Source organism: Anopheles bellator, chromosome 2 (assembly GCF_943735745.2).
Source record: "Anopheles bellator chromosome 2, idAnoBellAS_SP24_06.2, whole genome shotgun sequence".
In the NCBI taxonomy this organism is placed as follows: domain Eukaryota; kingdom Metazoa; phylum Arthropoda; class Insecta; order Diptera; family Culicidae; genus Anopheles; species Anopheles bellator.
Window position 1 is genome coordinate 76,448,652 of NC_071286.1, and position 15,544 is coordinate 76,464,195.

Below are 15,544 nucleotides of genomic sequence, written 5' to 3' on the forward strand. Positions count from 1 at the left end.
GCCTTTGATACCTTCGGACATCAGCTGGCTTTTTGCTATCTGGACAAGAAACAGTTTACGTGCAACGTGTTTAGTATATCCGCAGGCGTATTTCGAAGGGAAAATGTTGAACGGTTGAACGGTTTTAATTTTCCTACAAAAACAATGATCCAACGACCACGGTTCGTTAACAATATTTCCGTACTTTTTATTCTCGTTCCAATGAAAACAAAAACTTACAAATTTAAAAACAATAATTCGGTCAACATCGAACGGGTTGCTGTTGTTTGTGTGTTTGTGTTTGTCCTTTTTCTCAAAACTCATTTTCTTTTTGCCTATCCAAATCGGTCCGGTCGTGGTGCATTTTTTGTGTGTGAAGTATTTGAGCCCTCTCGATGCCTCGAGGTTTTGTTTCCCAAGGATGAGTCCTCGATCACTGGGCGCTGTTCGCTGGGCACCGATCGTCGGAGACTCCAGATTTTCAGGGTGATAGTTTGGCGATGGCGACGAAAATCGTCCGAACTGTCTGAAGCGGTTTTCTTAAGGTACAATAAATAGTTATTACAAAAAGCAGATCCATCGAGTGCGGCAGAAGGAAGCCAGTGTTATTGTTGTCCTGTCTCTCTGGTCACTCTTACTCCATCTTTCTCTCCCTGTGTAGCCTTTTCTTCCGTTTTTCGCTTCGCTTCGCTCCTTGGCGGTTAATACTTTTGGCGATACGAATTCCAACAGTGATGGGGAATCTCCGAACTCACTCGAAGTTAAACACGATAAACAAAAAACGGGGAAAGCTCTGCACAGTCGATTCTTCCGGGGGTTGCTCTACTGCCGGAGAGAAGGGGGTCCTACAAACGGATGGCCGGGTTGCGGGAGCGGACAAAGTTCAGCAGCTCGTCGGAGTCTTCGCACACGAACGGCTTCAGATGGTGGCAGGCGACGTCGTGCCACTTGAGACCGTCGTTGTAGAAGTTGTTCAGGATCGACAGACAGGACTCGTCGTTACCCTGCAACGGAAGAAGGATTGTGGTTAATCTTTGTGGTCCAGCTCCCGTGCTACGTTCACGAGGCCTTACCTGAGCGGCCTCCCGGTTGTCCGGTTGCGCCTGTCCGTAGCCTCCGGTGTAGCTCCAGTCGCCGGTGTTGCGCTGGGTAGTTGCCCCGATCTTGACACCCGATCCGGACCAGAACCACCCGTTCTCGTTCGGGGGCTGCAGGTCCGGTCGGTCGCATCCGGCAAAGTTACACTTCCGGCCAGACGTCCAGATGTAGCGCACGTTGCCCCGGGCGATACGCTGCTTGATGAACTCGTTCTCCTGCGGCGTCTCCATCGAGACGGCGTCCATGCAGTGCCGGCGGCAGATGTTACGCGCATCGAGCCAGTCCACCTCGAGGCTCCGGGTCGGGGCGTGCTCCCAGCTAAAGAAGTACGAGTGGGCCACTCCGCGGGCATCGCGGTACGTCGCATGTCGCACACCTGCACAGGAGATTCGGTTAAAAAAGGCGTTCGGGGGATTTGGCAGCAGTACTTACGGTTGGCGCAGCTTCTCGGGTCCGGAAGCGCCAGACGGCGCTGGGCTAGCACCACCGTGGTGGCCCCGATGGCCAGCAGTACCAGGGTCCGCAGCAGTACAGACATGATGGCAGGATCAGCTGCAAGAAGAGCGTGGATGTGGAATGTTAATTGTGTGGACATTGTGACCAATTCCCAGGCCTCGATCGTCGTTGGAGGCCGCTGCCGCACGGCTATTGTTCCGTCGCCGTCCGTCCGGAACACCTGACCAAACCCAACCGGACCGATCTATCGCCGAACCCCGGCCGACTTCTATGGGGCCCACGCCCTCCATTGGGCACAATGTTTGATTGTTGTTGGCCATTATTTTCTCGAGATGAAATTGATTACCGATCCCGATGGGCGGAGGCGGGGGGCCGTAGGCCGTGCCGAAGGGCTGGCCACCGGGGAGGTGTTCCGCTGACAAAGAATGATCGTTTATGACGTCCCTCGCTGTAGGCAACGAACGTGTAATTGTAATTCCACGTCTGTTTGTTGTTTATCGTGGGCGTGGAAAAGCACCATGAAAGGAACTCGCTTGTCACGTGGCATTTGGAGACAGAACGAAGAACCAGAATGTCTAATCTATGAAATGTTTTGTGCCGAAAATAGTTCAAGTTGTAGAACGAAAATTTAACAGAGGCCCCATCTTGGCCTGCAGCCAAGGGGACCATGTAAATCTCTGTTGCTTTCTGTAATGGTGTGTTTCTACGATAAGCGTTACCGACTGCTCTACCAACGACGCGGTCGACCTTAACCTGTTTAACCTAAATCACAAGAAGTGGAGTTCTCGATTCATTCTGAGTCACACCAGACAATTACACCTAATGGCCGCAGTGTCGAAACCTGCGCATGTGAACCCTTTACCAAAAACAATAGCTGTCTGTGCATTTGGGGACGGCGAACCGATCGCTTTCAAGTTCCGCCGAAAGACCAATCTCTGGCTCGACCTCGACGGGAAGGCACCCAAATTAGCATCCAGCGGTATGATCCGATCCACTGCGCCGGTGCCGATGGTAATTGGGAGGCTAACGAACATCTGGCATCAGGCATCTTGCTTCCCTGTGTGCTGAGCCAGCCCGTGCAATTGATGCCGATGCCGAATTGGAGTGGCAACGGCCTTGTCCCCGGAGTGATCAACGGCCAGTAATCAACTCAACGGCTCCAAGGTTGGTCTCATCAATCACGAGGAAGCCTAGGAAGCCTTCGAATCAGTGCGCGTGACCGATCAAGACATTAAAGCCGAGATCATTGCGCGGCCAGAAATGGAGGCCCGGAATCCACCGCTGCAGAGGATCCCACCGAGGTGTGTGTCGTCGTGAATGGTGTTACTCAATCGGTGTCGGGCTCTGTCGCCAAGAGGCCCTATCTCCGAAGCCCCGTGCGATGCTGCCCGGTGCATCCTACCAAGCAGGGGTTTCTTCACCCTCCGTCGTGTTCTGTTCGTAATAAGCCACGGCTTTCGTAAGCTCTCCACGCCGCGAAGTGGCACGAACCTGGCCAAGAAGTGCCTCTAAGTGCGGCCACCGAGACAGCCAACCTCGGATATCTTATCGGGGCTCTTCTCGCACGCTAGAAGCTGCAGCAACGATGCGATGACGTAACCACGGTCCTCCGGAGATCGCCGGAGTCGAGACCGTCCCGGAGTCAGACATCTCGAACCAACGATCGAGTACCATCGACACTCGTTACGCGATGATGCAATTCACACCGTCCACATCGTTCTTCTGCATCTTCTCCTGGGGGCTCTCGGGGACGGCGAAACACACACTGGCAGGAATGAGGCAGGTTATGTCGAGCTGCGCAATGGACATCGGTTTTGGCGGGCGTCACAAATCGGGGTTACGGAACTTTCTCCCGCGCCCAGCGCAACGGATGCGCTGCGCGGCCAAACCCGCATGTCGTTGACGGCGCAATACTCGCAGATTTTGAGGTTACCACGAACAACCGGCAACCGGTGACGAGCGGTGACGAGACCCTAAACGACGTGTGGCCTTTTAAAAGGAAGATTGGCTGGTTTATTGGCGGTCTGCAAGTACGTGGAAATAGTTAGGGGCCTAGCCTTCGCCAGAATGTACGGTACTCCACGGACCCCATAAATGTTGGGGTTGCGACAACGCGATCGAGAGAGAGAGAGCGAGAGAGAGAGAGAGCGTGAAGTTGAATTCTTGCCGGGCCGCCGTCGGAATACGGAATGAGGTTCGTTCGCGGGTCATAATGCCAATGGGATAACCCGTAACATGGCGCTCGTGGAACATAAACATACTTTTACACGTACGGCACCGGGTGGCAAAAGGGGTTCCGGCCAAATATAGGTCGCGCCCGGGGGTCCGAATGGAAATTGTTGAACGCCACAATACCACTACATGGGCTGGTAAGTAATTGATTAACGGCGAACCCAAAGCGAAGCACATGTTTGTTGTGTAATTTGTGGCCATTTTAATGCCTCTCTCACAGAAGTCTCGGTCTAATGATAATCGCTTGGTGGTGATTCATCTGGACCTTGGTCCGGACTATACGATGAATACATTAAAACTTCCCAACCAAGACCAATTGGCTGGCTGTTTCTGGTCGATTTAGTGTTTGAATTTATTGTTTGGCCACACGGAAGCAACTTATAGTAAACGATTCCTTTTAAGTCTCACCACATACACACTGGGACCTTCGTGGCCGCTAGTCCTGATTTGACCACCGGTTCAGCTGCTTCACCAACCCCAGTTTTGTTAGAGTATCGGCACCATAAACACCATGGAGAATTTGAGCGGCCTAGTTTTAATTTTCGCCTTTATCAAAGAAAAGCTGTAAAAGATTCTGAATTTTATTTTTGTTGACTTCCATTGTTAACACCTTGTAACTCCCAAACGAATGGTACAAACAACAAACAGTAAAGGAATTTTTTTCATTGTAAAGTGTCAGCTCAAAAACGATCATAAACTTAAAATTGGTTGATCGATACTTCACGAGATATCGATCACTACAGGCATCTACCGTGAAAATAATGGATTTCTTTTAAGCCAACTTTTTCTTTTAAGAATTTTGTGAAAAAGTAGCGAGATTTTTAGTCTAGAACGATTGTATAGAGTGAATCGTCCGTAACCGCTCCGTAGATCATCCGAAGATTATCCGATCGATCGAAATACGAACGCTCAAAAAAAATGCGGTGCTAATACGGTTCTGCCCGGTCATAAGATAATAGCTACGAATATGAAGAATTTCTGGAACGAAAGTAGAACCTTCGAGAATCGGTGCCAGGAGCCTAATGGGGGTCCACCAATTATCAGCCCACGTAGTAAGCACGGTACCAGATTTCACTCGCTCCCTTTTGGGACCCGCCCGATTCAAAGTGTCACTTAGGACTCAGTGGACCGCCGTCCAGAAATGCTGTCCGTTTCGGCCGATTTGCATCCCGAAACGAGCGTGAACGTTCCCGACCGGACGCTTTCGTTTCCGACCGCCGACACCAAAAACTGAACAAAGCAAACCCTGCGGGACCTTCAAGTGAGGGCCAAGTGCACGGACGGGTGCAGTAAAAGTAAAAGTTTCCACTCCGCGCCGCGGCCAGTTTTATGCTTTTCACATCTCATCTCTCATCGGGGACAGGTTTCGGGGACATGGGAGGAGTGGCAGCGCCGCAGCACCGCTCGTCTGCCCACCCAGGAATGCCGGGATCGACTCGGAGTCATTCGGAGAGCCACTTTTACGGTTGCGGTCTTCATTTTTCCTCTTCTCCCCCCCTCCCGGACTGCATCGGTGCACTTTTGCTGCACCTGGTGCAGCCCCCCTCAGAAACCGGTCCATCCTGAACCGTGAGCCCGTCTACCGCCGTATCCGGTCGACCGGCGACGGTTAACGGTCCCCAGACATTCTTGGCGGCGGCGGCGGGGCGACGGTCGTTGACACCAGGGGGAGGCGAGTCCTTCCCGTTTCTAACGGACCACGGGGACCACGGGGACCGGATACGGGTCGTCCATGGTCGTCCGAGAATTAAGTTGGCGTAACGCGCCGGCCACGTCGGCCATTGTGCGCGCATTTGACGCGCAACTAATTGGCGTTGGCGCAGATCTTGCGATTGGAGCCGGAGCGCTTATCACTGGGCCGGAGATCTGCTTACAAAATTGCACCCCGACCGCAAACTGCAATTGAGTGCGGCGGTGCAATCGGTGTTGCAACCGCCTCATTACCCTCCTGAGAACCGTTCCCACTTCTTTCGCCGGTCAGTGAGAAGCTGTTTTGTTATCTTGGCCGTCATTAGGTGACGTGCCGCGGCGTTCGTTCTGAGAACGCGCCAGCGGAAGTTCCCGGGAAGCGGACCACGGTGGATCGCGGCCAGATAGCCGCCCGGAGGCAACTCGCAAGGGAGAGCGCACCGAGGTGTAACGGTTAGCGGCAGGTGCAGGTGTGGCCAGGGTGTTTATGCGACGTCAGGGCGAGTCGGGTGTGACACACTGCCACACTTCACGACCGACCACCGACATCCTGGGCGGCCACCGGTGAGGGCAGAAAATAAAACCTCCGTTAGGGAGACACATTTCTTCACCGCGGCTTCGTCACTGCCACCTGCAGGTTTCGTCACCGTTTGCCATTGTTTCGGCAGTGGTCAGTTTATGTTTTCTACAATTAAGCACGTCGACGTTACATTACCCCGAAACTCGAAGCGCAGAGGTTCCTTCTGGCTGACCTCCGCCGGTGACTGAAACAAAAGGCTCCAGGCGTTTCACCAAGCAACCCATGAAGATGGCGACGTCGCAATCGCACTTACTTTTTATGCTCATGCTTGCGGCCTGAACTCCGCAGCTCGTCGTACGTCCGCTTAGTTTCGAATTTGGGAACAATGCCACGTTTATGAGATTCTTGCATTAATTGCCCATCACCTTGGTTTGGAACCACCAACATAAACGCCGTGCGCTTTGTGCTACTTTAGGAGGATGACTGAGCCGCTTGACAGGATTTCGCGTCGAGAGCCGTCGGCAATCGAAGGAGGCTTTCAATCGGTTCACCGCATTTTTACTATCCGAAGTGAGAATCAACAACAAACTCTTATTTGGTGCGGATTTCGCGGTGCATTGTGTTGGTAATTATTTCAATTCCGACTCAGATCGTGAATATTTTACGAGAGTAGCATTAATTACTAGCATTAATTAATTTACGATACATTTTTTTAATTTTTTTCTTTTTTCAAATAGAAAAATCGCTCGAGCTGTTGTTTAAGACCTTTCCATTAATGGCTGAAGCTGACGAAAAAAAATCGAGGACGAAATGAAATATTATTAATGTAAGTATTTTCCCAAGGAATTGCTCAACAGTACACCTTTTCTTTTAGGGAACAGAACAGTTGATCGTTTTTTATAAAAATGTTGGTTTCCTGAATTTTATGCAAGACTTCTGTCGCCCTGCATAGGCAACCCTACGCAAAGCGATCCTGTTCTCCTGTTGCGTCACAGCGTTAACAGCTCCACGTCCACAGTTTCGGTGCCGAAGAAAGGCCCTTCCCCCAAAAACAACGCCATCCAACTTTCTTCCGACGGCGACGACGCCGTGGATCGAAATGGATCAATTGGGTGACGTGGACGTCGCGTTGGGCGACGACGGTAAAGGGTCAACCACCTTGGTGGCCCGCGGCATGCTTTCGTTTTGGTGGTGCTCATGTTAAGCCACTTTCGATTGGCCATGTTTACCCGGTTGCGTTATGTTACGAGCGATCGGGGTTCGAGGATCGGGGCTGGTAAATCGTGCCACCGGAACACGCGACCCAGGAGAGAAAATGAGCGATAGGTAAATGGCGGGTCGGCGGTCGGGATTCATTCAAAATTGTCTTCGGGGAGCCCGAGAAGGGGGTTGCGAATTTTTATTCATTTATCACCTCTCCGGATCGGCCGACCCCGCCGGGCGGATTCTCCGGGTCGGGTTTTCTCCGCCGTCGCTAACCCAATTGCCACCGCGCCACGCCGCGATAGAAGCACGACACAAGCGCGGGGGGCTCCGAGAGAGCGCAAGCAACCCGTTCCGGTTCCATCCGTCCGTCGGCCAGCCGTCGTCGAGTTTCACTTTTGGGAAAGGACGGAGCGCGCGCGAATCACGGCCGTGAATTGGAGTGGCCGCGAATGTGCACCCCGCTCACCGCCGTACCCGGGGAAAAAAACGGGTTTTGTCACTTTCTTTCTGTTCGGTGCCATTCGCGGCGCGGCATCGCACCAAAAACCGCACACGGCTATGACGCGGCGCGGCGCGGGAAGAGTAGATTTTCTCGGGCCGCCCGCCCGAGAACCCGTTCCGGAGCAGCAGCGCGGGTGGTGCCGGGGCCAACCAATCGGTGGCGAAGGGAGCGAAGGGCCATGTACGGGTGATGCCCTTCGCATGAAGGGAAAAGACCGGCACCGGCAGGTTCGTCGCTTGTCAGCAAGTCTTTTGTATTTTTAGCCCGGCCCATGCGAGACGGGCGTGCGACGGGCAATTTGCAGGGTTTCCAATGGAAAACCGTTTTTCTTTTCAAAAGCAGAGCATCGTGACGACACGTCGACATCGAAGCGGGACGACCATTAATCGATCGGGCTGCCCCGGAGACACTGGCGGTCCTGCGCGTGATTGATCTGAAAGCGGTTTCACCTCGCAGCGCCGAACGGGCTTTCGTTTTCATTCGGGATGCTTAGCACGGGACGGGATGATGGGATGGCACTGTGAGGAGCCTTCGCTGGGATCCTAACTGACAGCGATTATCGTTCGACGTCCGTTTGAATCCTCTTCCTGTTTGCGGGTGCCTTTCCCCGGGGCGCTACGGCGACCTTCTGGACGCGGATCATCATCGTGCATCGTGCGGCTTTCGTGATGTTATTTGTATTTCAGCCATCATAACGACCGAACCGGTCGTTCGGGGGCGATTGACCTTTTGACGATCGGATCATAAACACGGGGTGTGCATAAAGCACGCCTCGGACCGGCTGCAAGGATGATGCAAAATTGCACCACGGGAGAAAGTGCTGCAAAGGTTACCGCAGAACTTGCGGCACTTATCTAACGTGACCGCGTGCGTGAAAGTGCACATAAAATCGGGAAGCATATTGACGGTGGCCGCGACACATGCTTGACATTAAGGAGCATTAAGGCGCCGATTGAGGCGCCCGTTCTCCGATCGAAACGAAATCGAAAGTCACTCGGCATCGGAAGGAAAAACGTACGGACCAGCAAATTAGACGTAGTCACCCCGTGCTTTGGAATTACTCCGACCATTAATACGTGAAACCCGAAACGAACGTGCTTCTGGGTTGTTTTCGGCCTGTGTGTGGCACGGAAATGACGGACCCCGCGGGTCTCGTCGCCGTTGACGGCTATCAATTTGCATTAATTCGCCGGCCAATTCCGCTACCGTGCGCTACGCATTGATTGGATTCCGGCGACGAGGCGCGGCATCGCAGTGAGAGGGTGAAGGATGTCACGGTCGGGTGCGGCTGCGGGTGCTTTCTACTTCCTTTTCCCAATTTCGACTCCCGTTCGGAGGCGCAAATGTCGCTACGCGCTGGCGGCTGATTACTTAACCATTTCGCTAACTGCCATTCAAACGTGGCCCACAGGGAGTTACCCAACCCTTGCGGGGGAAGGTGCTAATGTGCGAAGGTCTGGCCAGTGGGTCTTGCATCAGAATCGCGTGGAGGGATGCCCGGACGGGCAGTATGATCTGCCAGTTGCGTACGTTGATGAAGCTCTCTGAGTTCTATTAACAAATTGGCTTGGTTTGAGTTTGTTTTTTAAAGGGAACAATGGTGGCTCGTTAAGATTCGGACATTTGGATGGAGGTCTCTCTGAACGTTTCGAGAGATAAATCTCTTCCGTAAGTCCGTTCGGTACAGTTGCTCAAAAGATAAAGAATCGAAATGAGCAGAGAGATTGTTTGGCTAAGTTCCTAAAACATTCATCAATATTAAGCATTAGGTAGATATTATTTTAACATAAATTGATTGTCCGTCACTTTTTTCAGATGAAAATTCAGATCCCTAATCCTTTTAACACGTTGCGTTTGGAATGATTAATTAAATATCGAACAGGCAAAGGTCTGACGTTACGTTTTAATAAATCATCAGACCCATGCCATCACCGTTTTCGATATAATATGGAACTTTAATTCTCGAGATATGTTACCCATTTTAAATCAGATGTTTAGATGTTTAAATAACGCTTTTGCTTGGGAAAACCAAACACATTACAACAAATCTATTAATACACATGCCACTGAGTCAAAGCCATGCAAAAACCATTCTTAAAGCAAAGAAATTCGCACAATGTGCCACAATTATACGAAAACAATGGCGCGGGAATGTGTCGCAGAAAGGCACTCTTCATTCAGCGTTGCATGTTGGTTAATCGTTCGTTCAGAGTGGCGCTTTTCACCCGGAGGCCCCGTGAGCGATTTATGCACCGCATTCGCGTTAGCATTTCCCACATCCGGACCCAACCTCATTGAGCATATTTGAGCCCCGCGGGTCGGGTGGGAAAACCACCCAACGGGTTGCGTGTTGATGAATGAAAAAACGGAGCTGCGCTTGTGAGAATTTGCGCCATCCCGAGTATCGCGCGTTTGCGATCAACGATGATCGCTCTTTCGTGTTCTGACCGCCGAAGCCGGTGTCGTAAAATTTGAATTTCAAAACCCGCTCGCAGGGCAGAGCTTTCTACTGACGCTTCCCCCGGAGTCCGGGTTCTTATGTCACGCCAGCACACCAAGAGTGCACTTTGTGCAGGGCCACGGCCACAGGCTCCAGGAGAACACTCTGGAACAAGCGGGCCCGAGATAAATTATCATCAACAGCAGCAGCACTAGCAAACATGACCATCATCATCATCAACGCGATCATCGTCGGCCGACGGGACCGGCTATAACGGTTTTTTCTCGGGCGGCCCAACCGTTCGGCCGATTTCACCGTTGGTGCGTTGGCGCTAGCACCCACCCGGCGGCCAGCGCGACAAGTGCCAAGCGCCAGGAATCCGATCCCGATCTTCACTACACAGCGCCGCCGCGAACCTGGAATCTGTTTGCGAAATACAGGGCTTACCTTCTCGCTCTCACCGCACTGTTCTTCTCTCTCCTTCCTTCACACACTCCCACAGTCGAGCACACACTCTCACACAACGACACGGGCAGACAGACAGTCCGTTGGCCGGATCCCGTTCAATTTACCGTGCTTCAGCACTGCACTCTTGGCACTGCACCACCTTCTGGTTCCACGGACGGAATCACGGAAGCTTCACGCGGAATCACGGATCGCAAGATGCACACTGGTTTCCAGATATCGGAGGGGGACCCCAACGTCTGGCTCGTCGATCGGTAAAGACGAAACTGAACGGAACGGAACGCGCGTTTGGTGGTTTATAGCCGATCGCCGATCGCCAGCCGTCCAAGCTTCAAGCTCTCGCCATCTACCGAAAGCTCTCTCTCCTTTCGCGTACCGTGTCTCTCTCTCTCTCTCTCTCTCTCTCTCTCTCTGGATGAGAGGACTGTCTCTCTGTGGGCGCTCCTGAGCGAATCGCTTCAACAACAATATTGAGCAACACAACCCATTAGGGTCTTTTTTATTCCAAAGAAGTCACCACCAAACTGTTGTTCCACCCTTTGATTGGTGGGGAGTCTTTGGGCTCTCCGAACCGGCGATCTTCTCCGGGGTGGACCGGCCAAAAGCTCTCTCTCTCTCTCTCTCTCTCTCTCTCGCGCGCGCTCTCTCCGTGCGCCAAAGCTTCCCACTCTCTCGTCGAGTTTCCCACCGAGTTGATGGAACGGCTAATTGTGGCCGCGGAATGCGCGCTGTCTACTTCGTCGGTCCCGTGGGTTGTTGATGCGACCAGGGGGCCGTTACAAGCACCCGACGCCGAATATGTCCAGAGGCTATTCCACCAGCGAGTATTGTGGTGGCGGGCGGGCGGGCGGGCGAACGTGCGCGTGAGATCAGCAGACCGTGACACGGACCCCCAGAATCGGGCGGCCAATCGAACTCCCAGCCGGCGGCGATCTGTACGGAAGCAGTGGCCGCGGAATGGAGCAGATTGTTAACCTCCGGGCGGCGAAACCGTTGGGTGAGGCATTCCCCATCTGGTGGCGGTGGCGGCGGCGGCGGCGAGCATCGTGTCCCCTGTGGCGATCGGGAATGCCGGCTACACTAGGTCGGTCAATAAGTCGAGAGGCTAGCCATTCTGGCAGACGTTTTCGTAGAGCTTAAGAGGGGGGGCTTTCTGGTGGCCAAATCCAAATATTGTCAAGGGATTTGGGTGGCCCAAGATTATGCGATCGTGTGGCCATAAAAAGAAACCTTAATTTCAGACGGGAGGCAACTTCGAGATAGTCGTTCGTATCGAGAGCAGTCATTTGAGGGGAATGTGATCTGGGAGCATAAAAAATCTTAAACTAAAGACATAAATTTTGTCAATTCGCAAATCACATTTAAAACCCGTCTACGTACGACTTACGGACCCTCCTGGTCCTGGAGGGCTCACAGGGTGAGATCATCAGAACCTGCCAACCGCGTGGCGCGTGCTCGGCAGGGGTCGATCGTGGACAAAAGCGAAAGTAGGCATTTTTTCACGCGATTTTGGTAGGCTACCACAAAAAACAAGAGCGGCCCACAATGCTTCCCGGTCCAGGACGCAGTCCACCGAACACCGTTGGTGGGGCCATAAATATTCAACAGTGTCTAGGTATTTTTTTTGTGTGCGATCTTTAATTATCTTATCCAGGACGAACACTGGTGGGTCATCCTTTTTTGCCGCGAGTTGTTAAATCAAGCTTTAAATATTTTAACCATGTGGATCCGAACACCGTCACCACCAGGGGTGTGATGTAACGTGTGGTAAATTCCATTTATCTACTCACCAAACGAAGGCAACAAAAACGAAGTCCGAATCCCATAACTGTGTGGTGTAATCACATTTCTATCTGCACCAGGAATTTGCCTGGCCAGCCACTCAGTGATGGATGATAAGTGCGGCCACTAGTTTGCCCATATTAGTTGGTTGTTTAGCTAATCGATCGCGATCGTTCAATTGGCTGCATTTGCCCAAACACCTGTTAGGCTCACGTGCACCGAAATCCGTTTCATGCCGTGCATGCAGCACGCTTTTATCACCCCCGGCCGTTCGCACCCGGCTTTGATCGACTCTTTCGGCACCCTTCCGACCGGGTGCTAAGTACTAGCCAGGTTCATGTTCCGTGAAATACTTCCTAACAGCTCACATCCGGACTACGGACTTTTCCCTCCCGTGTTTTTTTATGATTCATTCGGTTTCGCACGGTTCGGTAACGATATCCGCTTCCAAACACCGTTTGTTTGATTCGATTTTGCTTCGACTCTCACTTTTTCTGCTACCGGACGCTTACCACTTGCGGCGGCCCGCACCACTCGACGCTATTTGAACGACAATCTTCTCGAAATGGCCATTCCTGGCCGGCCTGGCGTGTGCGCAGGGCGGTCACGCGGTTCCCGAAACAAATTTTTGGGCAAGGGAAAAGGGAAAAGGGAAAACGGTATTGACGCGTTTGATTTCGTACCCGAGGACCAACGCGCAACACGAACGGAAGCACGTGGACCATGGAGCTGTTTACGCGGAACGGAATATAAGCTCCGCATGCCGAAAATGCTGTTTGTTTTATGCACTTAGCTTCAGTCGGTGCGTTGAGTCGTCGATTATTCTCGGTGTCTCGGTACCTTATGCTTTCACGATTTAGATTTCCGTCTTACTCGTTTTCTAATGCCATTTAATGCGCAGCGACACTGGATTGATCGTTGCCCATTTTTTGGAGGCCTTAGCTCATGCGTTTGATTGCCTGTCCAAATCCGAGTAAGCGATGCTAAAACGTTTAAGATAAAATTCACGGTGTAAAAGTAAAATTTTCTAAGCAAAAACCATGGACCACCCCACTATTCTAATTTGATAACTTCCCCTCTCGATGATGTTTTTTAAATATTGGTTATTATATTATTAGTCATTTTCTGTACAAATTTTGCTTTGTGGAAAAATCAAATAAATAGCAAACGTCTTGAAAAACACAAGGAAGTCCATACAAATATCGTAGTAGCCGTGGTACATTTGATCATTAAATGGTTTATATAATTTTCAACGGGGAAGCTTCCCTTTATCAAAGAAAACTTCACCTCATTTCTAAGGAACTTAAATTAAATTACACTAAATGCGGTACATTGACAAAAATTTAGCAGGAAAAATCTTGCAATAACCTGCTATCTTTTTGCTTTCCACTGTAATTCTGGTGAGGTGTAGATGTTTAATAAGTCAACTTTGCCTACTTCCTGGGCTTTTTCTGTATTGTCGCAGGCTGTCCTCTGTTACTGAGGATCAAAACTTATTGAACAGCGTGGTATCCTAAACATATTTTCAGAGTTTATTTGCAATATTGTCTATGTGGATAGTACGTCTTTGAACTCAGTGTGTACTCCTATTTCGCTGACTGGCTCCATGGCTTACTTCAATGTTATTTATTACCACGGACCTTTCGATAGACCCGGGAACAAGATGCGTATAAGAATGATGGTCTGACATCAAAATTGCACAGCAATTTTTAAATTTTTCAAGATGTAAGTTCAAAGAAATAGAAATAGAAGAGAAGTACCGATATGACTGAAAAATTGAGTTGATTTAACAGAAGCGACTGAAAGCCGTGCAAGTCAAGATCACTCACGTTTCGGGTGACAGGTTTCATTATTAAAATGATGGTTCGTGTTAATGATTCAAGTAAAACTGTGTTCCCGATTCCCGTTGACGTGTTCAACTAAACAGTGTGTCCCAAATGGGAAGCATACCCAACCCTCAGAAGATTCAAACTTTCCCAACTCCAATTTCGAATACTCGGTTCCAGCGCAAGACGATGCAAGGCGTGCGCGTTCATGGCGATCCTTCCGCGTGACGGCTGGTGACGGAATCCGGAGGCTGGGATTCGACCTCACACGGCCCGGCGGGTATATATTTGAAGTACAATTGAAATCATTGTTTGAACCATTATTACGCAGAAGAGATGTCCCCCGAGGTAAATTGTGCAACGCTCGGGTTTGACAAATTCATCTCTTCGCCGTTCGGTGCTTGCGTAAGGCGCCAAAGTCAAACACGTCACCCGATAGGCCACTAAATCGGTTTTCTGCCGGGTTTTTGTTCAAACTTCTTATTATTTCCGCCACCCGATGCTTAAGCTTCTCGCGGACCCGTCTCCATTATAAGACCGTTACGGGCGCGGGCAAGATCCGAACGTCCGCCAATTGACACGCCAACCGAGCAGCCGAGTGGTCAGCAGCCGCTGCTGAAGCTGTTGTTGATTGTCAATTTCGTGCCTTACCATTGTTTTGTGGCGCCCAAACAGTGGCGGTGTGCAATCGGCCAGCGGCTGCAAATAGCAAACTAAACATGGTACATTAAACATGGACGGCCCGTCGGAGGCTGGTCGCATCTTCCCACAACGGGCCAGCCGCGGACCATCACAATGAGACACAATTTAGATCGGTCCCTCTCTCTCTCTCTCGCAGTTGCATCGTCGGTTGCATAAAGCTCAACTTAATAATTAAACCGCGGGCTGCAGATCGGATCTGAATCTTTGCGGGGAAGATAAATGGCCCCGGGAAGGGACCGAGCGGTAGAGCAAAAGAAGACGCGTTGGAAAAGTGCGTTAAATAATGCACAGCATAAGACGGGCGACGGAACCGTGCAACTTGAATATGTATTGCTTCCCGCCACGAGTCCTGAGCATATTTACCTATTATGGCGTTGGCGCATTATGCCGCACGTAGATAAGGCGGCCTATCTGCGGGGTCGCCAAGCACGTGACGCAACGTGTGGTGTGACCCTTCGTTGGCGGTGGCACCCGCGGGCTTGCGGGGAGATCGCTCACGTCTTCGCTGCGGGTCAGAATTCGATGGCCTGCACGCGACCACAGACCCCAGCAGGCGATCACACTCATCGGCGTAGGATGTGAGCCCCCCGGGCGTGGTGGTCCCCGGACCCGGCCCCGTGATGTTTGCAGGAAGTTGCGTCATGCGC

The 15,544-nt window shown here is 51.5% G+C and overlaps 1 protein-coding gene across 1 annotated transcript; it reads right to left on the reverse strand.

Moving 5' to 3' along the window:
* Nucleotides 1-201: 201 nt before the first annotated feature.
* LOC131212177 (uncharacterized) lies at nucleotides 202-10,823 on the reverse strand. Its single transcript, XM_058205943.1, has 4 exons — nucleotides 10,570-10,823; nucleotides 1,510-1,629; nucleotides 1,053-1,453; nucleotides 202-983 (listed from the first exon to the last, which is right to left on the reverse strand). The coding sequence occupies exons 2-4, from the start codon at nucleotides 1,613-1,615 to the stop codon at nucleotides 825-827; spliced, it is 666 nt and encodes a 221-aa protein (XP_058061926.1). The 5' UTR covers nucleotides 1,616-1,629; nucleotides 10,570-10,823; the 3' UTR covers nucleotides 202-824.
* Between the last annotated feature and the right edge of the window lie 4,721 nt (nucleotides 10,824-15,544).

What these genes read in the sequence shown, in the direction of transcription:
- LOC131212177 (XM_058205943.1), bottom strand. Translation starts at nt 1,615, where the DNA reads ATGTCTGTACTGCTGCGGACCCTGGTACTGCTGGCCATCGGGGCCACC. An exon ending in CCCGAGAAGCTGCGCCAACC is followed by an intron (nt 1,454 to 1,509) that starts GTAAGTACTGCT and finishes TCTCCTGTGCAG; the next exon opens with GTGTGCGACATGCGACGTAC. An exon ending in ACAACCGGGAGGCCGCTCAG is followed by an intron (nt 984 to 1,052) that starts GTAAGGCCTCGT and finishes CTTCCGTTGCAG; the next exon opens with GGTAACGACGAGTCCTGTCT.